The 22,957-nt window shown below is 39.2% G+C and overlaps 1 protein-coding gene across 1 annotated transcript in view; it reads right to left on the reverse strand.

Annotated features, from left to right (window-relative positions):
* Positions 1–333: 333 nt before the first annotated feature.
* Positions 334–22,957, reverse strand: part of LOC136874771 (uncharacterized) — a 42,883-nt gene continuing 20,259 nt past the window's right edge. The window contains exons 2-5 of the mRNA XM_067148441.2: positions 10,558–10,658; positions 10,044–10,195; positions 8,644–8,814; positions 334–4,158 (exon numbers count right to left, since the gene is read on the reverse strand). Of these exons, the coding sequence (XP_067004542.1) occupies positions 4,096–4,158; positions 8,644–8,814; positions 10,044–10,195; positions 10,558–10,658 (487 nt within the window). The 3' untranslated portion in view covers positions 334–4,095. The remainder of the gene's footprint in view (positions 4,159–8,643; positions 8,815–10,043; positions 10,196–10,557; positions 10,659–22,957) is intronic.

Raw genomic sequence — 22,957 nt, forward strand, 5'->3', positions numbered from 1 at the left:
CAGCTGCGCGCCCCTAACCGCACGGCCAACTCGCCCGTAATACATATACTCTATTATCTAGATTATGATGGTGGTTTCAGGTTATTAACCTCATTTAGAGATTAACATTATAGTTGGTTTTTCTAAAGAGAAGAGAAATGGACCCCTTTTCACCATCAAAGAAAAGTTGCAGAGAGAGGGGGGAGGAGAAAAAGAGAGAGTGGGGAGGGGTAGAGTCTATAGTTTCCAGAACAACAGCTGTAATTATATGCCGGTTTATGACTCGAAAATGCAGTGTTTCTTGGAATGAACATATAGGGCAACAGAACAAAATATTCCACCAGAATTTGTACTATCACAGGTTTTATTCACTGAATAATTACAAAGAGCATTTTACAACCATCAGTCTTATATTTCTAAGAATACTTCTTTAACAATACTACCGTCAATAATAAGTAAAACCAAAGCATATGAAATATCCCTTGTATAATTAAAATGATTAAAACAAATACAATCATAACCACCGTACGGTGAGACAATGTAGGAATTCACATCAATATTGAGCGGTGTAACGAACACAATACTTAAAATCTGTTATATGCGTAACGAGTTAGCAGCTGCATATTTAGTGCACATCGTTACACACTCTGTAATGAATTTTAAAGTAATTTTATCCTCCCTTTACATTGGACTCACCGCAGATTTCTTCAGTGTTTTACTAAGTAGCTGCAAATTGCGTTGCGACTCTCATGCATTCTCGAATGTAATATACCATTGAATATATATGCATTTTTTTCATAGAGTTCCATTAGAGAGATATGTAGCACCAAATTTTAATTTCAATTTACAAAATACTGTCTTTAAACTATGCACACTAACACAGTCTTCGAGATATAGATTGTAGCATGAGAAGGCATAGAAATGACCCGTCAGGTACTAACATATTCAGTCGTCCAAGGACAGTAGTTACCGCTCATATGGACACCACGGTCAAGGGATTTATTGAGATATAAATGAAACTGAAATATTACACAAACAGGACTATAATATACACCGATTGCTGGGCTTATCAGCACGACTGAGAATAAGAGAGAGATAGGCAGAGATATCATTCAAATTACGAATTAACGATTCCTCTGTCAAGATCAAGCTACTCACGAGTGAACGGAAGATTGTTGTCAAGTTTCTTTGTATGACGGTATGATGAGACTCTTTCACATCATAACAAGACAAAGTGTGCCTCCCAAGTGCTAACGCATAATATTTCTCTCTACAATCTTAAGAACGCTGACCGAAATTTGGAGTGTGTCGATTTTCGTTTTACTACGTCGTCATCTCAGCATGTACAGTGACACAAGAAAAGATTTTGTGCACGGTACTGTTATGTTTCATATTTTATCAGACTTACTCCTATGTAGATACAAACCTTGTGGATACTAACAGCAAACATTAGAGCCTATGTCTATAGGTTCAGTTGTTCCTGAGGAAAGCGTAGTTGCATGCGATCATCCTTTACTCTACCCAGCGACTGCACATCGTTAAAAATAATGGAATTTCTGAAAATTCCGGATAAAGGGGAAGGAAAATCAATGAACAATCCATTTTATATTTCAGATATGGCTAACTATGGCTTCATATTACAAATAAATAATGGAAAATTAAAGAGATTAGAGCTTTGGGAGTCCGTACGAAATGTGCTTATCGTACATTCACACGTATCATAAGCTGTGACTGCTTTTGAGAGTATTTTCGGTGTATTCAACTTAGTACGGAGTGTGAGTAGAATATAAGAAGAGTTACTAGAATCCAATAAATTAATTCATATAACTCCCATTCTTCAGAGATCATGCGGTGACATTTATGCACGAGCATTGCCTTTATCTTGGTTGAACTTACGATGCTTCAGATGCACTTGGGGAGTGATTAGGCTTACCTCCTTGTATGTAATGACAATGAGAATCTGAATATTTGGCTTGTTGGTAAAACACTTCACTAATTTCTTGGTGAACTTTCTGCTATGATCTATGGCCATTGGCAATAACGGTCGACTCCCGTGACAGGAACTATTGACATTTGTTTTTGTTGTTTCAGACCTTCATAGGAGAATGGTTGTGTTCGTAACTCGAATCGTTAGACAGCGTAAGGCCGTTGCTATTGCTTGAACAGCGCGGGCTGCTCCTTGTTTCGATAACATTTTTTCCAACACATTTTATTACACGAGCTGAATCTCCTAGAAGGAAGGCGTGAACCCAGAACGTATTTTAACATTAAGAGTAGTTAACAGGAGGGTATCTACAGTATCTATTTTGATGGTACGAGGTGAATCAGCTTCCCCTATCAATATTTTGTTCTGCAGCCCAACAAACGTGCAAGATCGGCGTGAAGTCTATATTTGTCTCCTAGCATCCCGTATGAAGCTAGAGTAATGCACTAAGTACATCCTGCCAACGATTCTAAACACTATTGCTCTCGCAATGTAACTAAACCGTTCAACAACTTATTATACGTCAGTATACCACGTAAGTGTGAACGTGTGTCTAATGACCGGGTACAGGGAAAAGCAAAATTACGCTTATAACTACGGTTCAGTGACGTAGAGAGCGTACAAAACACCGTCCTGGGGGAGCAGTGTACTCCAAGACTTGTCTTAATACAAGTCTCACTCACAGTAGCGTAGAGCGTGTGGTCAAGTGCTAGGCTACCGATTAGCGTCAAGTTGTACTGAAAGTCGAATCTTACACCGTACGAATTTTTACACCGATATGAAGCTTCATTGCTTAAACACAGGCCAGTATATGCCGCCCGCAAACAGTACCGAATAACGCCACTGTTATTGCTTTTGTGCGTTATACGTTGACATGCTCACTTTTGCGGGCGCCCGTGCCGATGCAAGTTGTATTGATAAATTCAAATTTCATACTTGACCTATCTTCTTTGGAAATAGTTTGTCCATACTCTTCTATGGAATGGTTTGGACGTTAGTATATATAGAATAGGAAATTGAGTAATTTGGTTTACTACAAAATTTTATCTCTCCTTAACTTAACCTTGTTCCCGTTCTTGGCTACTATGATTTCTTTTACAACTTGCATGAATTTTACTGATAAACTTCTCCTTTTGAAACAGGTTACTGTACATAGTAAGTAGATCGAAGACCCTTGTACAATTCTTTCAGGAACACCAATGCAACAGTTCCAGTTATATTATGGGCATGAAAAAACTCCTAGTCGACAAGGTAAAGAATGTTTGCCTAACCTTCGGTTAGCTGTCAACTTTAAAATTATTACAATAATGATAAGGTCTGCTTAGAAAACAATGTAAAACTGTAATAAACAGCAAAACGGAAAACAGTAGTCATAAGCTTTGCTTATAAAACAATCTAGAACAGTTCAAGTTACTGTCATTGATATCGATATTTGCTCAAGTCATATTTCCTAATCGAGAATTGATTTAAAATACATTACTTAAAATTGTGAAATCTATAAGCGCGCGGAAGTAAAATAATATTCTTCGTTATCTCTTCAAGTAGCTCAATCTCAATTTTTCAGTTAAACTGCAGATACAATATTGCAAAATACAAAGAAGTAATTATGAAATTAACACTCCAAAACTTCCACCTTTTCCAAAGCTACAAGAAAGCAATGGAATGATGAGGTACAGACATTAAAGCCATTAAATCTCAGAATTCAGATAAAGTTTCAGTAAGTCTGCCTCAATATCCAGTAAACAGATACTTCGTCCACCTGTACAAACCCAGCCTCATGATGGTAGCGGTAGATCCCACAATCAGACCTGAGAGTTTTGGATTAAAAAGATATTATTTCAGAGATTCGAAGAGTCAGATTATAATAAAATTACACAACAAACAACAGTGCGCAAGTGATTCTAGAAATGTAATATCTTCACTTTTTCAACGCACGTGATCAAAATCAAACGCCCAGAGAGCAGAAAATGACTGGCTTGAATTAATATCTACCCTAATACGTGGTTAATGCCCTACAGGCTAGTTGAGTAAAATACTGAATAACAAAGTTGGCACTTTGTCGTAAATTAAAATATAAAATTAGCAATCCTGTTGCGAAAGACACACTGGGTTGGAAATTTTGTCACGTAACTTCAATGACTGAAGCAACAGGAGCTCAGCAGCGCATGCTTCAGGTAGCAAACTTCACAGAAAGCCTGGAACAAGATAATAGAATTTGAGGTATATTTTCAGAAAAAAGATTAATCTACTGAAATAGAAGACACAGGCATAAGAAAAAATATAATACTTCTCATATACAGAGTGTACCGAAAATACCGTCCATTAATCACACAGGCCATGGTAAGCAAGATCAAGACAAAATTCCTCAGCTTATATCTCGAGGGGAACTCGTTAAGTGTAACAATCCAATTTCCCAGAAACTTAGCTCAGAGGGGCCGAAATAAGCTAACACATGTTTTGGCTGATCCGTATACACAAAAACTTTACCAAGTAAATGGTGGTCGAAGATTCCGATGTGTTTTACGTGCCTTTTAGAGCGATGGCGGAGCGGCTATCGCAGCGACTTTCCACTTTTGCACCACGTGTTCAAATCACGATGTTTTTAGGTTTTATATTTAGTTTATCTACTTATGTACATTAACGATTACTAGTTGTACACGGATGTTTCTTGACGAGTTAGCGGACACAAGGGCGTTATGTTGATTGTAAAATTATAACTGGGTTTCACAGTTAGTGTTACATATTACGAGGGATTACAATGTTTCGTAACTTAATTCTTATATTAACGCTATTAACGCTTCAGGGAGATGTGTTCGCTTATTTCGACTCCTCTTTCAGTGTGCGAAGTTTCTAGCTAATCAGGTTGTTACACTTGGCAGGTTTCCCTCGTCAGTTATTTCTGGGGTCGCTGGAGTCACTCAGGTTCATTTTGGTTTTGGCCGCGGATTTATGACCGGATGTCCTTTCTGATGCCTCGTAATTCTTGAAATGAAAACCTCGACCCAGAATCTATCGCGATTCGACCGCAGCCTTCCGGGTGGAAATCTAGCAGCAAAGCCTTTGAGCTAATCACGCTTCCCATAGATCGAGACAAAAATATAAAAATAGGAAATCAAAATTTTCTTCCATATTCAGGTCTGGCAAGTAACATCGTTTTAGGAGAAGTCTGTGGCTGAAATATCACTCGAGATGCCTTTAAAATAGCACGACGTCTGCAGTCAGAGCTATATCGTGGAAATTGTAAATTTTATACCCATTTAGGGTCATTTAAGATAATGGTAAGTAACACTAATTGTGAAAATGTGTAACCTTTACGTTTTTCAGACTGTCGAAACAACTGCAAGATTAGCGATACTAGAAAATACCTCGAAAAAAGCCATTTCATCGATTATAAAATATCCGAAAAATATAACATTAAATTAATATCAGAATTCTTCCTTTCCAGTTTTATTAATCCTGCGTTAGTTTTGTCTCTAAAGGCCATAAACCGCAAGAATTCCTAAAAAAAAACCGGAAGTCTTATTTCTTCATGATTCTTGACAAATCCAACCAACACCTCCTTCACTCTTATTGTTAGAAATTTAAAACTGAACTGAGACCAAGCAAAAGGATTGCAGAGATTCCTATGTGATAAATTCTGGTTGCAAAAAAATAGGCCTGCTAGGTACGTTTCTTTATCCTCAGTTGAAAATTGCGAGAGTATGTATGGTTCTATCCCCTTTTCAATTGTCCTGATCACTTGTATCACGATCTGGGATTACTGGATGGCATTTTGATTACACCATGTAGAATTTTAGAGAGAGAGTTATTTAAAAAATCAAATGCTTATCAGGACATGTATAAAGTGACTTTTTTCAAATATTTCAAGGGAAAATTCACTGTTTGTGCCCTTTATCCATGTACAGTAATATAATATTTTTGTAAATTTTATATCCATTTAGGATCATTCAAGATAATGGTAAGTAACACTAATTGTACAAAAATGTAGCCTTTACGTTTTTCAGACTGTCGAAACAACTGCAAGATGAGGGATACTACGAAATACCTGGAAAAAAGTCATTTCATCAATATTATAGAATATCTGAAGAGTATAACATGACATCAATAACATTTTTTTCTAGGGGTTTTACGTCGCACCGACACAGATAGGTCTTATGGCGACGATGGGATAGGAATGGCCTAGGAGTTGGAAGGAAGCGGCCGTGGCCTGAATTAAGGTACAGCCCCAGCATTTGCCTGGTGTGAAAATGGGAAACCACGGAAAACCATCTTCAGGGCTGCTGATAGCGGGATTCAAACCTACTATCTCCCGGATGCAAGCTCACAGCCGCGCGCCTCTACGCACATTAAAAACAGAATTCTTAATTTTCAAGTGTTATTAATCCTGCGTTAGTTTCGGTGGACTGAAAATAAATAATAATAATACTACTGGATTTTACGTCCCACCAACTGATTTTACGGCTCTTGCAGGCGCTGTGGTGCCAGAATTTAGTCCCGCAGGAGTGATTTTACGTGCCAGTAAATCTACTCGCACGAGGCTGACGTATTTGAGCATCTTCAAATACCACCGGAGTGAGTCAGGATCGAACCTGCCAAACTGGGGTCAGAAGGGCACAGCCTCAACCGTCTGAGCAACTCAGCCCTGGTCGTGGACTGGAAAACTCCGAAGTTATATATTTAATAAGTCGAAAATGAAAGAAAATAGCTTTCATCTGGCGGTAACTACCGTTTAAAGAGGAATCACAACTATAAAATCATCCTCTATTAACACTATTAGAAGGGAACAGAGGAAGAGGTCCGGAACATCAAAGAATGAAGATATCAGCAAAAGAAACGATCGGCAGAGAAAAGCGTGAAAATGAAAAATCACTAAGCCTCGCAAACCACTGGGGTCAGAAATTAACAAGAGTTGACCAGGGGAGGTCGGATAGGGAAGAGAAGACTGACAAGTAAGTGGAACCAATGCCGGACACAGCTAGGGAAACCGTGGCGGCCAACCCAAACTTCTCGTTTCGAGTCCATAGTTCCCTATTTAGTAGCAGGGGATGTTTTCTACCACGGACACCCATAGAGAGATTTCCACTTTAACAAATTGTACAAATGTCTGGCATATATTCATTACAAAGCATCTTTGCAAGGTGAAAATACAGCATCTCAGAACATATGGTGGTTACTGGATAATTTACTAAGGCGAAATGCGATTTTACAGTTTGAGGGCCTCTAACTGCAACTTCTTACCGCAAATATGTTTATTGCACTTTAACACTTATCAGTAGATCAAAACAAAAACTAAAAATATCCGAAGTTTTGCTTTGAACGTGGAAGTAGAGTTGAGCGTTTTGAAAAAAAAAAAAAATCCCTCGTTTGAAATTGTTTTCTGCTTGCCGCCCTAACACTGAAAATATTAAATAGGCAAGGAATTCCTTGAAATACGGATATCTATAAATAGGAGTCTAGATGATTTCAGTTTTAGTTGCATGCTCAGAATAATGACTCTCACTATAGCTCTCTCTCCGTTACACAGATTATGAAGATACACAAAATTCTTAAATCGTATTTTAGACGGGTTAGATACAAATTTTCTTCCTTATCTACAGAACAAATTTTCAAGCTGCTGTGACAATTGGTTCCCGCTTATGTTGAGGAAAACTGTGATATCGAAGTATATTTAGAATCAAGATTGAAATTATCTCTTCCACTAAAAAGTTATTTGCTTACCGTTTTCAGTGATTAGGCTACTTTAAGAGCAATCAGTGTAAATAAGTTGTTGCCATATGTACAGATATCTGATGTATGAATATTAGAAACTCTACGTCGTGATTTTAAACATATAGTAAAGATCAAAATAAATATATGAGTACGTATACTTCAGCTTTAAATAAATAAACGCGATCATTGTAGAACTTTCTTTTCTTATTTTTAATAATAATTTCAAAATCTTTATTGCAAGAGTATAGGAATTCAAACTACTGCCTTTCGAATAAACAACAGCTGTGGCCCTAACACATCTGCTGACTACAGTCTACTGGTTTTTCTTTAGTTAGAGTGAATACCTATACATTTTTAATTTTTTTTTTTTTTTTTTTTTTTTTTTTTTTTTTTTTTTTGAGAGCGACAGTGAAAAGTTACCGGAATTGTATCTGGTTCAGCCCAGCAGGTAGACTGGGCGAATGAGTATTTTGTTCCCGAGTGGCGGGCATAGAGTGCGTGGTCAGCCAGCGCAGCGGGAGTGGTTAGCGGTAAGCGTACGGAATGAATGTTAACTTTACGAGTGGAGTTCTGCCTGGTGGGTTACCTGACGCACACACTCTGTCCCCACCACTCAGGAACAAAACAAGCATTTTCGCACCGGCTAAAATGCCGGTAACTTTTTGCTGTTTCCCCTGTAGATAATTTACCCCAAATATAACCTAACTACTGCTGAGGTTGGATCCTGCAAGCACCCTTGTCAAAGGCCGAGTCAGTTTGTCGAAGACACATATGAATAGTTCAGTTTGAATCTCAAAGGCTTATGGAATCAAATAATAGTCGCTCTAATGAGACATTGTGAAGTGTTGTGCCATTTACGCGATCGCTTGGCCATTGTCATACACAGATCAATGATCAATTTTCTTTATGAAAACATAGTCCATTACGTATGGACTAAGTTTTGCTAGCTTCAGAGAAAAAAATGATCTTACCTGTGGACTTCGTCTGAAACGTTCGTTGTTAGTGAGCCGATCGTATATAGAACGATTATTTAGGAAGAAATTAACATCTCGAGCTGGAAGCACAGCTGGCTGCAGATAAGTGTGCGAACCGTTCAGATGAGACCAAAGGTCCAGCAGATCTCTACCCTGGTAAGGAAGTACCTGGAAAAGGTCATTTCAACATTATTAATTACAGAAGTATTTAATATTATAGATTATTATCAGGGGTGTTTCACATAGAAATTCTAGGTGAATAATATTGCTTTCTAATTAGTCCTCTGTGAGAGAAAAGTGAAAGAACCTAAATTTAATGTAAAGAAAAGGAAGTACTGAGCATGTTCGACAAAACATACTTCATTGTTAATGTTGGTTCAATAAATTAAAACTTCCATAACCTAAGTCTTAAATGTCCAATAAAACTGTTTTGTTGAAAATCATCTTGAAGTTGTTTCACTTCCTTACGAAGTGTACCCATTGAAATATCTCTTTCCGTTACTTCCCTGATTTCATTTATATGATAGCTATTACAGCTTTAGTGCAATGGTAGAGATTACCACATAACTTCGTTAATTGAGCGACTGGCTACGCGGTCTGTCCACGTACCATTCACCTTGCATTCGCGATAACAACATGCCAGAAATTTAGTAGTCTTTATATCGTGTCATTCGATTTGAAATCCTACAGCGTGGTCTACCAACGCTGAACGAAGAGGATGAACCAAGCTTGGTTGTAGATATTACCTCCGCGTAAATACTCGATGCACTTTCGCAAGCACAGCGTAAGTCCACGTCGCCGTTGAAGCGTCATCATTCTCCAAGACCAAGCGGAATAATTCATGAATTCTACAAAATAATGTGGGAAATAACAGAGGAAGATTGGGAAGGTTTCGCCCGCTTTTAGGATTAATGGTAGTGTGTACTAACAAGACCAATTTCCCTACGAACACCCAATTCGCGAACCTGATAAATTAACCTAATGCAGCTGAAATCCCAGATCCGGTCGGGAATTAAAATGAAGAACATTACGCTGACCATTCGTTCAAAAGCTGGACTGAGAGCAAAGTGGAAACGTAGAAAAGAATATTGTGCTAGGTATACTCCCAACACAAGTATCACTATTTTATAAATTCGTTTTAAAACTGACTTCCAAGTAACTTTAATGTTATTGTTTCTTGTAATTGTCAACTTTAGTTTTGTAACAGTGGAGGCTTCTTATCCACAACTTAAGCCAAGAAAAACAAACAAACAAACAAACAAACAAACAAACAAACAAAATGTTCCATGCCTAATTGATTCACCTTTTGGTTACAGAAGATCTTTTGCGAGAAATTATCATACTAATATGGTAATTTTTATTTTTTAAAAGAAGGTCAATTTTAAACTTCTACTTACTGGAGGAAGCTCCTGGTCAGTAAATGCTTTGCAAACTAAATTCTGCGTCTGGGCAATATTCTCTGACACGCCCGCAGTGTCCCAGTAGCCGGAACCGGACAACGAGCTGAATCCACTACTGTCACTGTGGCAGGGGGATGCAGGAGACCCATCTAAAATAATAATAATAATAAGAAGAAGAAGAAGAAGAAGAATGTGTTTTTATTACATACTTTTAATTATTGTAACTGGAGCTAGAGTTGAAGGGAAATAGCTGTATGTATAGCTTATCTGTATGTAGGCAAGTACCATCTACGAAACTGCCTTCAAGTGACTTTATGGAAACCCACTCGAATTATCGGTTTAATTTCGCAATGGTTCGTGAATACGTTCCAAACTCCCAACCTACCAGAATTTTAATTCTACTTGACAGGGTAGAGGAAATCAAACTGTAACTCTTTCACCACGATGGTATTCTGAAAGCAGATATGTTTTAAGCTCTTCATCATTTACTTCAGAATTATTTGAGACTCACCGAAGATTACGTCGATGTTCGACTCTTTCTTCGCAAACTGCAAGCACTGCAAACTACTGGTCAGCTCCACATTGCACCTAGCGACGTCCAGTAGTCCTGAGCTGTAAACATAAGAGTTTGTTAACATTTACACTGGGTAAAATTATGTATCATAAGCAAATGTGCATTCATAAATACAGGACAATATTCGGCGAAACTTTCGTACACCCACAAATACAAAACAGGAGTTATTCTGAGACAGCAACTTCAGATAACATCTTTTCTTCATGGTGCATCATACATACTGTAACTAGTACATCTTTTTCGGCATAATTTCTTGCGTATTTACACTATTACTATACATTTGCACGCTAGCACTTTTAAAGTAATGAATTGTCTAGCGTTCCAGCCTGCCTATGTTATAGATTCCTGAAGTATTCAAGTCAATATGCAAATAATTCTAATGTTTGATTCATCAGTCCATAGACTGGTTTGATGCAACTCTCCATGCCACTCTTTCCTGTGTTAATTATTTTATTTCTACGTAACTATTAGGACTTACAGCCCACATCTGCTCTAACCTGCTTGTCATATTCATACCTCGGTCTACCCCTACCGTTCTTACCGCCTACACTTCCCTCAAAAACCAACTGAACAAGTCCTGGGTGTCTTAATATGTATCCTAGCATTCTCCCTTTTTCTCGTCAAATTTAGGCAAATCTGTCTCCTCTCACCAATCCCATTCAGGATCTCTTCCTTCGTGAATCGATCTATCCACCTCACCTTCAGCATTCTTCTGTAAACACACATGTCAAAGGCTTCCATTTTCTTTCTGAGCTAGTTATCGTCCATGTTTTACTGAGAGAGTGATTGCGTGTGTGCCCTATTGAGATACATTGTCAAAATAACACTAGCAAGTGCTCATTTTGCAGCTGTTAAGTAACTGAATTGTGTGTGTGTTGTGTTGTGTTGGAAGGGGGGGGGGGAGGTGTGAAAGGGAAATTATGAAATCGCAGTTGCTATGAATACTTCAGTTTAACCTTTTGATTCAATGTTAATCTTTAAAAAAATCCCTCCAGAACTACTTTCCTTCCCCACCGTAAATCCAGATATTGTACGATATTATAGGTTCACCGTCAAAACAGCCCTATATTGCTATCTGTAATTGTTTCTTCTAAAATGATTAGGCCTATTCCCAATTAGAGTAGGGTTCCGGTGTACGAGACCCCTCGCCAGGATTACTTTATTCGAAAACAGGAAAAGATCCAAAGGAAACCAGCGCGATTTGTTCTGGATGATTTCCGGCAAGAGTAGTATTTCGAAAATTTTGCAAACTTCGGGCTGAGGAGACATAGGAGTAAGGAAACTAACTCCTCGGCTAAGCGGTATTTTCCGAGCAGTCAGTGGAGAGATGGCGTGAAATGACATTAGTAACGAATAAGCTTGAATAAAGTGTTTAAAATTACTCAACATTAACGGAAAATGGAAACAAAGTTTGAATTAAAGAGGAAGAATTGGGGTAAATATCCCTTTATAGTAAGAGAAATTAAGGATCGGAATAACTTACCACGGGAGATCTTCGATAAATTTCCAAATTCTTTCAAATAATTTAATAAAATACCATGTACACAAATGATAGGGAATCCACCACCTGGGCGAGAGCCCTAAATGCAGATCACTGGCGACTGATTGAATGCCGAACTCACATTCTATAATATTAAATACGATCTCGGGTTGTTTATATATAACGGTTAATAATAATAATAATAATAATAATAATAATAATAATAATAATAATAATAATAATAATAATAATAATAATGTTATTGCCTTTACGTCCAATTACAACTTTTCGGTTCTCGGAGACGCCGAAGTACCAGAATTTTGTCCCGCAGGAGTTCATTTACGTGCCAGTAAATGAACGACACGAGAATGACGTATTTGAGCACCTTAAAATACCACCGGACTGAGCCAGGGTCGTTCTGCCAAGTTGGGGTCAGAAGGCCAGCGCCTCAATTGCATGAGCCACTCAGTGCTTTTGTTGGTTTCCGTAATCGTTTGTTGTCTGGAATACGTGAACACACTGGAAGCAAATAGTGATGCAGGAGTGATATATCTGTCTAAATATGTAGTCCGTTGTTGGTTCAAACAGTGTCCCTGCGGTCCTCTTGATGACCAATAAACCGAGTGAACAACGTCCGTGGTTGGTGGTGGAACCATTCTTCAACGGCGTCGCACAGTGCGTAATTTCAGGAATCTAGCCGGCTAAAAATCGTATTTCGTAAACTAATGGACTGATTTACATAAAACTTAGTGTGTAACTGCTATTATTAGAGATAATTAACTGTGTGGTCAATCAAGTACAAAGAACAAATTACTACGCCAGGAATAGAATTAGTAGTCTTTGTAATTTTAATCATTTTTCGTTATAGCTTTAAGAAATTAAACAGATGTTGATAGTGGGACATGCGGTTTAGAATGTTTAAAATAGATACAGGAATACATGTACTTCCCAAACAATTTATTCATTAGATGCAGTTACATCAGAATCGCTGTCGTCACTGTCATTATCTCCTTCGGCAGAATCAGATACAGGAGGCACAGGCAGTAAGTTGAGCACTTCTCGTGAAAGCGGAATCAACTTCCTCCTCCTTGATTTCCCTAAGCTGGTAATATAAGGGTCCGATGATATAAGCAGCCTATGGAAAAGGTCAGTATTTGTGCCTTTCGTTATTCCTGGTCTCCTGAGCTTCCTCGGAGAGTTGTACAACAGGTATAATACAGTGCCTAATGACATCCTCTCCAAGACCCAAGAGTTTGCGCAAAGTTACAGGCATGTAGTAAGATTTATATTTTTGTAAGTACAATTGCATAGTTTCCTTTGCGTACATGCCAAATGTCATTTTATCAATCGCATACCCACACGAAAGAGTTTCTACGATGGCACGTAGATGATTTATTAAATTTATATCTACTCCAGTAATATCCGCAGAAGTGGAAGCCTCTCTGAAGAATCTTCTAGCGGTTTCCATCACTGGTATCGCCAGCACTTTGCATCGGATATCAACCAATAGACGCGTTTTCTCCCTGAACTTCTGTAGTGAAGTCATCTCCTGTATTTATTTATTGCGTGTGTATTTTAGACTTTAAATCAGTCCGTAAATGTATTGTGTTGAATGAGAGTTATGCGATAAGCCTACGTGTGTAATTTATTTCTTTAACATTAATACTGTGATCTTTTGTAGTCATCTGCAGTATTTATTTATTGCGTCTGTTTTCTAGCTTTTATTGTCTGAATAAATTTATTAAATGCAATTAAATACACTACCCGCCCCTCGAGCCCATAATATTGTCTATTTTCTCCCGCAGTTTGCCTTAAATTTCACTGCTGAGGTTTCTTATGTGCCGTAGTTTACCTCTGATTCTGTACAAACCAAATGTGGCCCCTGTAAACCCCACGTGCCCTTCAGTTCATAAAAAGTAATTTGTAGCTTAGTTTCTTCAACCTTTTGTCTTGAACTTACATATTGAATTTCACAAATTTATGTGCCGCCGTTTTCCCGTGATGGCGCTAAGCGGAGCCGTTCGATATGGCAACCTTGTTGTCATAAGAGCAATACTGTTTTCCTAACATGGAATGAGTTATAGTACTGGCAGGCTCATCCTGACATTGTTGTGATGCACGTACTCCTGCAAGGCTCATTCTCTGCTCGAACCAACTTTTATTGTACTTCAGCAATTTGTCCCTTTTTCTACTATATTTTGTCCAGCGTGATGGAATTTCAGCACACAAAATACTGACAGATTTCCTTATTGACTTGGATATATTCTCGGAACAATCCTCAAAGCCTAGATGTTCAATTACAACATTCGCAATATCATCGTTCCGCTTATACTCCCTGCTGTTCCTCAACAGCTCGAAAACCGACCTCCGGGTTACAGAGTACATGGCTTCTGAAAAAAATTAATTACTCTCATGTTCGCGCCTGGTCGCAGCAAAAAGTCACAGCTTTCTATTCATTAAAGTATAGATAACTCATCCAAAAACTTTCATTGCGGAAATCAAAGGCAATCCACTTTGAAAGTCAGCTCAAATTTGTATAATTAGATAGCGCTTGGACACCGTGTACCCGAATTTTAAGTGCATATTTCGGACAATAATATAGTAATTTTCAGAAAATGCTACATACTATATAAAAATATATACCTTCATCTAATATAATCACATTGCAAGCTAAAGAAATATTTAGTTCTGACGTCTTTACTGAACCCTCACATAATAACTGCGCGCTCGCCTAGCCAGAATATGATGCCCTAACGGAGGAGAGCCACTTTAGGCCTTCGGTGAGATTAGATAACCAGACAGCGCGACTTTTCAGTTCTTAATTACTGTACCCAAGAGTTTTATAGACACGACTCACAGAAAATGCGCACCAAAGACAAGGGTTGAAAATATTATTTTTGGCCGGCTGGATGCTAGAAATTACCCACTGTGCGTCGTGGACTTACCATCGCTTGCGAACCGACGTCCTTTCATTGCTTTCTTTTTTTATCAGGCTGCCCACTATGTCTAACCTGATTTTGGCACGTCCTTACTCGTCCATGACGAAATTCCTAATACCATCTGTGGAGCGTAATACAGAGACGTTCTTCATCATCTCTGTCTCTACCTTGGAGTCTCGTAAGAAGAAAGAGAACCAACAGTACTAACTAGGTTGGTGAGAATTTGCAATGAAACTGAAGGGAATGTAAACATTAAGTTGTACGTGCGTGTATAGTTGTCATACATCTTCTGAGACAATGGTCAACTAACATGACAATGTTTCATGAAAACGTTCATGATATAAGAAAGCAGACCTAAGGGATGCTTTCAAGGTCATGCATCCGTCTAACTTAATGGGCTAACTAGCCGAGGCAGTGAAATCGTGCTCTGTTCAACTGGAAGGGTATGGATTCAATTTCTCGTGAGGAAGTCGAAGCATTTTGAGACGAGGTTTCTACTCAATGGAAGGCACGAGGTCTGAAGTTTCACTCCGTATCAGATTAATTCCTTGGATCAAAGGCGGATGGGCATAGGGATAACGACTATCCTACCTAGCGCCGAGGTTACAGACAACAGATCATCATCTTCGCAATTTATTGGGATCGGTGCGTGGTGCGGATTTGGCCTAGACATTCTGTCGGATGCTTTTCCTGATAACAAACCTATACAGAAGGATGTATTCACTATTGTACATTTCTTTGGTGATTGATAGTGATGTGTTATATATATTCGTAGATGAAGGAGGTGTATTATAAGACTAATACAACCACCTACCCTTCGAGCCTGAGGAATTAACCTTATGCAGTTAAAATGCTGAAACCGACCAGAAATCGAGTCCAAAACCCTTTGAAAGATTCACCCAAAAGCTGAAACTTGTGATCACACCTGTAGTATTAATAATAATAATAATAATAATAATAATAATAATAATAATAATTCTAAAATATCTAATTAATTTAGCAATCTATTTCGTATGTCTGATTTAGTAAAAATTACTCTTCGTTAGCCTAATAATGTTTATTCTGGTCATAACGTTATCTGTCTTTGTAAATGTACAATGCTGCACTTTAATATGACAGGACAGCAATTTATTATCTTTTGTTGATAAGTTTTATCAGTTTATCGATGAGGTTTCCTCGAACGATTCCATCTGGAAAGTTTACAGCTGTTTACAGTACGAAGAGGTTGAGAATTAAGAAATACAGCTTCATTCTAATCTAGTAGGCTGTTACTTTCAGTAAGCCTATGCAAAGTTCTATCGAGGGCATATTTTTAACAGCTATAAAAAGAAAGATTATGTCATTCATAATATGCAAAAGACGACCGATCTATGGTATTCTACATGTATTATGTCAAATAATAGATAGGGTGCAACAATAAGGTCGGCCAAACTTTCAGGACACATTCTGCAGAAGTAGAAAAATAAAATGTTGTATGTCATATGGACATGGTTCCGGAAACTTTATTTCAATGTTAGGATTCATTTTCTACAGCTCTATATAGTATATTAGTCATGGGAAACACACAGAAACAACGAACTAGCACAGCGCATGAAACTCTTTTCTTACATGAAATGTTCAAAATGCCCTCACTATTGATACAGGCATCAACCGGCCCTCGGTTTGAATCCCGGATGCGATTATATATCCCAGGAGTATTGCATATGGCCTCTTTTTGTTGAATTTGTAGTTCTTAGGTTCACTGCCATTTGACCGAAGGTAATGTTGACCTGCAACTCGCTTCATAGTCTTATTACACGCAGCATCAACTGTTTAGTGTTCATTATGGACTTGGCAAGCACGTCACCGTTTACTAAGGTCGTAATACTGAAAGAAGCATTCATAGAGGGAGGTCCGTTTTCTACCTGCTTGGGTGCGAATAAGGGAGTATGGGGTATAGTTGTCATGGAAACTTCAGCGGGTCCACTGCGGTTGCCATGGAGATAAGCCTGATGGCCGGCTCTTGTCGCTTGGAGTTGCCAAACCTCTCACTTCTGAGTCGTGTACAACAGAAGACAGCGGTCTGAAGGAACGAAGAAGCGAGCCGGAAGCGAGCGGAAGGAGAAAGGAATGCATGAATGTGGCAACACTGTGCAATGACACGTGCAATGCTACTCCCTCCAGCCCTATCTGTCGGAATGCTGCTTTAAATATTACGGACCTCCTCTAGGGACACCAAGAGGTTGATGTCGGTGTGGGGACTTTTGTGCGCAGCGCTACCCATGCTGGATTGGCGTCGGTGTAGGGCCAGACTAACAAGATGTACCCCGAGTTGCCTGAGAGGTGTCTGTTCTATTTATTCTTCATTACTATTTCTACTCTTCTATTCTCACCTTCTTAAATGCCATTCCTCTTCCTGTCTAGCCAACCTCTCTGCATCGTACCCTCTGTGGGTGGGGGCGGTAGAATAACACCCACGGTATCCCCTTGCCTGTCGTAAGATGCGACTAAAAGGGGCCCAGGGGATATTAATTTGAGAACGTCGTTTGGCGACCACGGGGCCCTTAGCTGAGTCCTGGCATTGCTTCCACTTGCTTATGCCAGGCTCCTCACTCATCTCTTCCATCCGACCTCCCTTGGTCAACTCTTATTCTTCTCCGACCCCGACGGTGTTAGAGCACTCGAGGCCTAGAGAGTCCATTTTCGCGCCCTTCGTGGCCCTGTCTTTCTTTGGCCGATACCTTCATTTTTCAAAGTGTCGGATCCCTTCTCTTTTTTCCCCCTCTGACTAGTGTTATATAGAGGATGGTTACCTAGTTGTACTTCCTCTTAAAACAATAATCATCACCACCACCACCACCACCATCACTTCAATATTACGGGTATAGTGTTCATCACGGACTTGTGTACGGTACAGTGCCATGGAAGTGTACACAAATAGGGAGTTTGCAGATGCCCGTTTGCTGTATGGATTAGCATACGGTAATAGCCGTGCCGCTGAACGTCAGTATCCGAGAGATTTACAGATCGAAGGTGCCCTGACAGAAATACGTTTGAAGAAATGCATCGTCGTCTTTGGAAGGATGGGACGTTTAAACATACGAGGTATTCGCGACTGGAGGAGGCAATTCCTCATGTAGTTGACGACGACCCCAATGTCAAAGTAAGACAATTAGCTGCATGACTACATGACTGACTGGCGAGTGGTACATGAGAACCTGCCGTATTCATACAATTTACAACATATGCAGGCACTATCAACACCAGATTTTCTAGCACAGGAATATTTCTGCGAATGATTTAATGAACAATGTTGTCAAGTCTGATTTGAATACTACTGTGCTGTTCACGAATGAGGCGTCGTTTCAATGTAACCAGATTTTCATAATCAGCAATACGCACTGACGTGAAACGCAACTGTTGAAGCACGTCATCAACGAAGGTTTTCTGTCCATGTTTGGACTGGCATTGTTGCTGACCATTTGTTAGGGCCTCATGCTTTTCCAACCAGGCTCAACGGATAAACTTAGCATGCTTTATTAGAGAATAATGTACCTGTTCTGCTAGAAGATATGCCTTTACAAGTTCATTGAGACTACTCCATGCATAATTGAGCTGCTTCTCATTTCAGTGTTAACGTTCGTCGGCTTCTAAATAACAAGGTCCGTGACAGATGCGTAGGTAGAGTTGGACAAATTCCTTGGCCTCCACACACTGCGGATCTAAACCCACTAGACTTATTTGTGGGGATATTTGAAATCCTTTAGGTACAGAACGCCGTTACAAGATGCAGAGAGTTTTCGTGCCCGTAATGTGAAGAGCTGTAAAGCCATACGCATATTCCAGGGATACATCGCCGCATCGGGCGTTCAATGCAACGGCGGGTTGACGAATGTATTAATGCCAAAGGTTTTTTTGAACATTTAATTTAAGAAAGAGTTTCATGTGGCCTGCTGGTACATTCTGTTCCTGTGCGTTTCCCATTATTTACGTATTATGTCGAATTTTAGAAAACGAGTTTTTTTTTGTTATTTGCTTAACGACGCACGGCACAGATAGGTCTTATGGCGACGATGGGATAGGAAAGGCCTAGGAATGGGAAGGAAGCAGCCGTGGCCTTAAGGTACAGCCCCAGCATTTGCCTGGTGTGAAAATGGGAAACCACACGGAAAACCATTTTCAGGGCTGCTGAGAGTGGGATTCGAACCCACTATCTCCCGGATGCGAACTCACAGTTACGCGCACCTAACCGCACGGCCAACTCGCCCGAAAGTTTTTCCAGATCCATGTCAATACAACATATTTTCTTCTTCTAAGTATGAGGAATATGTCGTGAATGTTTGGCCATATCTTATTGTTGTCCGACTCGTTGGCTGAAAGGTCAGCCTACTGGCCTTCGGTTCAGAGGGTCCCGTCTTCGATTCCCAGCCGGGTCGGGGATTTTAACTTTCATTGGTTAATTTCAATAGCTTGGGGGCTGAGTTTGTGCTTTCCTCAACATCCCTGCAACTCACACCACACGTAACACTATCCTAACCCACAATAACACGCAGTTACCTACACCTACACACCCTCATCGGATGGTCTGCCTTACAAGGGCTGCACTCTGCTAGAAATAGCCACACGAAATTATTATTATCATCTTATTGTTACACCCTGTAGATATTGTAATTACACTTTTGTAATAAAAGTGTAGTTGATTCGCAGCTGCATTAAACATACTAAGAAATACCACAAAATCAATGCGACATCAATAACACGAATCCTGAAAAAACCCTCGGGAACAGATATTCACATCCGATATACTGCTTACTCATAGGGGTATAAGGAGCAAATTTATAACCGTCCATGATACCACTCACGTACGTATTCTATCCCAACTAATTTACAGTCAGGTGAGTGGTGAAGGTAGTGATTGTTTGAAGAGGAAGTAGAAAATTCATTAAAATATAGCTGAAATCCACATCTCTCCAAATGAATTTGTAAAAGTGCCATTTTTGTAGAAGGGAGAAAGTATCTTCCTCTACAACTAGGTAACTATCATCTTTAACACAGTCACTGTAAGAGAAACCTTCTCGGCGTTCAATTACAAATGGAAATAGCAAAACATTATTCGAGTCCTGTGTTTGGGAAGACCATAATACAATTATGCAACGCCATTGTGAAGAGAATATCCACGGCGAAAGAGTGTCTTTCTAGACCTCGTAATTTCTTCTGTAGATGGTGCTCGTGCTATGTCTGAGAGAAAGTAAGTCATGTTAAAGATTTACAGTCTGCACCCTACCTGATGCAAAACACGATTGGCTAATCATTTTTAGTCCTAGAAAACTAGCCACAATCGAAAAGAAAAATATATAACTGACTCAATTGGGTTTGACAAAGCGGCGGAGAATAATGTAACATACTTTTTTTACAAAATGCTAGAGGTTTTCTGACTAGTTAGCAAACGGTTTATTTACACTTTTCCAGTGGAAAGGAGCTCATGTATACCTTTAAAACGAGTTTAAATAACATTCTCCACCAATTTTCCTTGCCATTTTAACTGATATAAGGTAATGTATTGGGAAAATGCGTATCAGAAAAATGCATATTCAAAAGTAACACAAGAAATATTTCATACGAAAGGCTATAGGAAGAGTTGTACAATGATGTCGATTCTTCCGTACAAGAGTAAACTAGGGCCGTGAGCACATTCCGTCAAATTCTCTCTCTCCACTTCTACTATATTTCTAATTTGATCAGACGACGAGCCTGCTGCTACCGTACACACTTGTATGTATTTTAATGCAAATCAATTTTCTCTTTCTAATACATGTACTGTATTTTACCATTATGTTTTCCTTTTTCTTTTTCAATTTGCTTTACGTCTCACCGACACAGATGGGTCTTATGGGGACAATGAGATCGGAAAGGACTAGAAGTGGGAAGGAAGCAACCGTGCAACAGCCCCGGCATTTGCCTGTTATAAAAATGTGAAACCACGGAAAACCATCTTCAGGGCCACCGACAGTGGGGTTCGAACCCATTGCAAGTTGATAGCTACGTGACCCAAACCACGCAGCCACTTACTCGGTGTTTTCCTTGTCTTTTCGAGTACTGTTGTCAGATATCCTTTTATGAAACATAAAATTATGGGTGAATAAAATAATGATTATGATGCTTGTTTTTAAAGGGGCCTAACATCTAGGTCATCGGACTTTAATAAAATAATATAGCACACAACATAAAAAGCCGCATCTGACGGGGTCCGCACGACAGAGAGCTTGTGCCAGCGAACGCTCTGTGATACGCAAGACGAGAGTCTGCTCGCAGCCACTGGAACCCGAAGTCAAAGTATAATTATTTCAAAATGTAATTGTCCGATGTATAAATTAATTACGTGCCTAAAGTGGTAATAATACGAAATTTTCTGCTAGTGTCAGAAATTAATATAAAGTTGAATTTAAAAGAAACTGAGTTGGTGTCGAAATTTCAGTTATCAATAACCCACAATAAAACATGGCACAATGTTTCATGAACCCTTAATATCAGTTAACAATTTGAAAACAGTATATCGATATCTTTAATGATTTACAAGTTATTTGTGTAAATTCTTTGGTGAATAACCCTGCGCAACACGAAATTTAAAACCAACTCCTACCCTATATCCAATATACTTCATAATATACAAAATAGTGGAGGATTTACTGCACGTTCTCAATGCAATAATAATAATAATAATAATAATAATAATAATAATAATAATAATAATAATAATAATAATAATAATAATAATAATACCGTACTATTAATTATTTATGATAAAATATTATTTCAGTTTATCACAATAAAGAAGATTTCGATACCCAATTTATAACAGTAATCAACACATTTTTTGGACTTGGGATAAGGATTATTAATCAGGGAACCATAGCTGAATAGGCCTACCTACTACTACTACTACTACTACTACTACCGGGCGAGTTGGCCGTGCGGTTAGGACCACGCAGTTGTGAGCTCGCATCCGGGAGATAGTGGGTTCGAACTCTACTTTCGGCAGCCCTGAAGATGGTTTTCCGTGGTTTCCCATTTTCACACCATGCAAATGCTGGGGCTGTACCTTAATTAAGGCCACGGCCGCTTCCTTCCCATTGCTAGGCCTTTCCTGTCCAATCGTCGCCATAAGACCTATCTGTGTCTGTGCGACGTAAAGCAAATAGCAAAAAACTACTACTACTACTACTACTACTACTACTACTACTAACAAAACAAAGAGATTTCCGTACGGGCCATGGAGACGCCTTGGAAGTGTGGAAGGTAAAAGCTTTCATTTTCCGTAACCTCGGCACAAAGCAGAACAGAGTAGTTAGCTCTATACCCAGCCACCTTTTCTCCAATGAAGTAACGTGGTACTCACTTTCAGTGCAGACTGAGTGAACGCCAATGCTATCTGTCGCTCGAGAAGTGGAAATCTCGTTTCTTAAATTTTTCGACCTCCTGACGGTGAATCGTACCCACATCCTTTTGGGTGAAACAAGCACGTCTTTACTGCCTCAGTTAGGTAGCCTCTACTTTTAACAACAGTGACAAAAGTATGGGTAGGGACATGAGCTACGGCCCCGTTAGGATTTCGTGACAATGTCGCCCTTCGCAAGTCTGACAGGGTAAAATGAAAGACACGTTGGATTGCGAAGTCAATACATTTGTATTTACAAGCGACGGATGATAACTACAGTAAGAGAAGAATGCCATCATAGTGGGGAATCGTCAATCCAATTAATTAAAAAATGAAATAAGAACCAAGTACAGTCGGAAACGAAAGTCTACTTACACCCCATTATTCCGTAATTTCTTTGACAACCCTTACTGAATACTGATTGTTTTGATATCTGCAATTGTGACGTCCTCCCAGACAGTGAATACTTCTGCCCTTGAAGTAAGAGCATGCGCTGTACACACC

This window comes from Anabrus simplex, chromosome 5 (assembly GCF_040414725.1).
Source record: "Anabrus simplex isolate iqAnaSimp1 chromosome 5, ASM4041472v1, whole genome shotgun sequence".
In the NCBI taxonomy this organism is placed as follows: domain Eukaryota; kingdom Metazoa; phylum Arthropoda; class Insecta; order Orthoptera; family Tettigoniidae; genus Anabrus; species Anabrus simplex.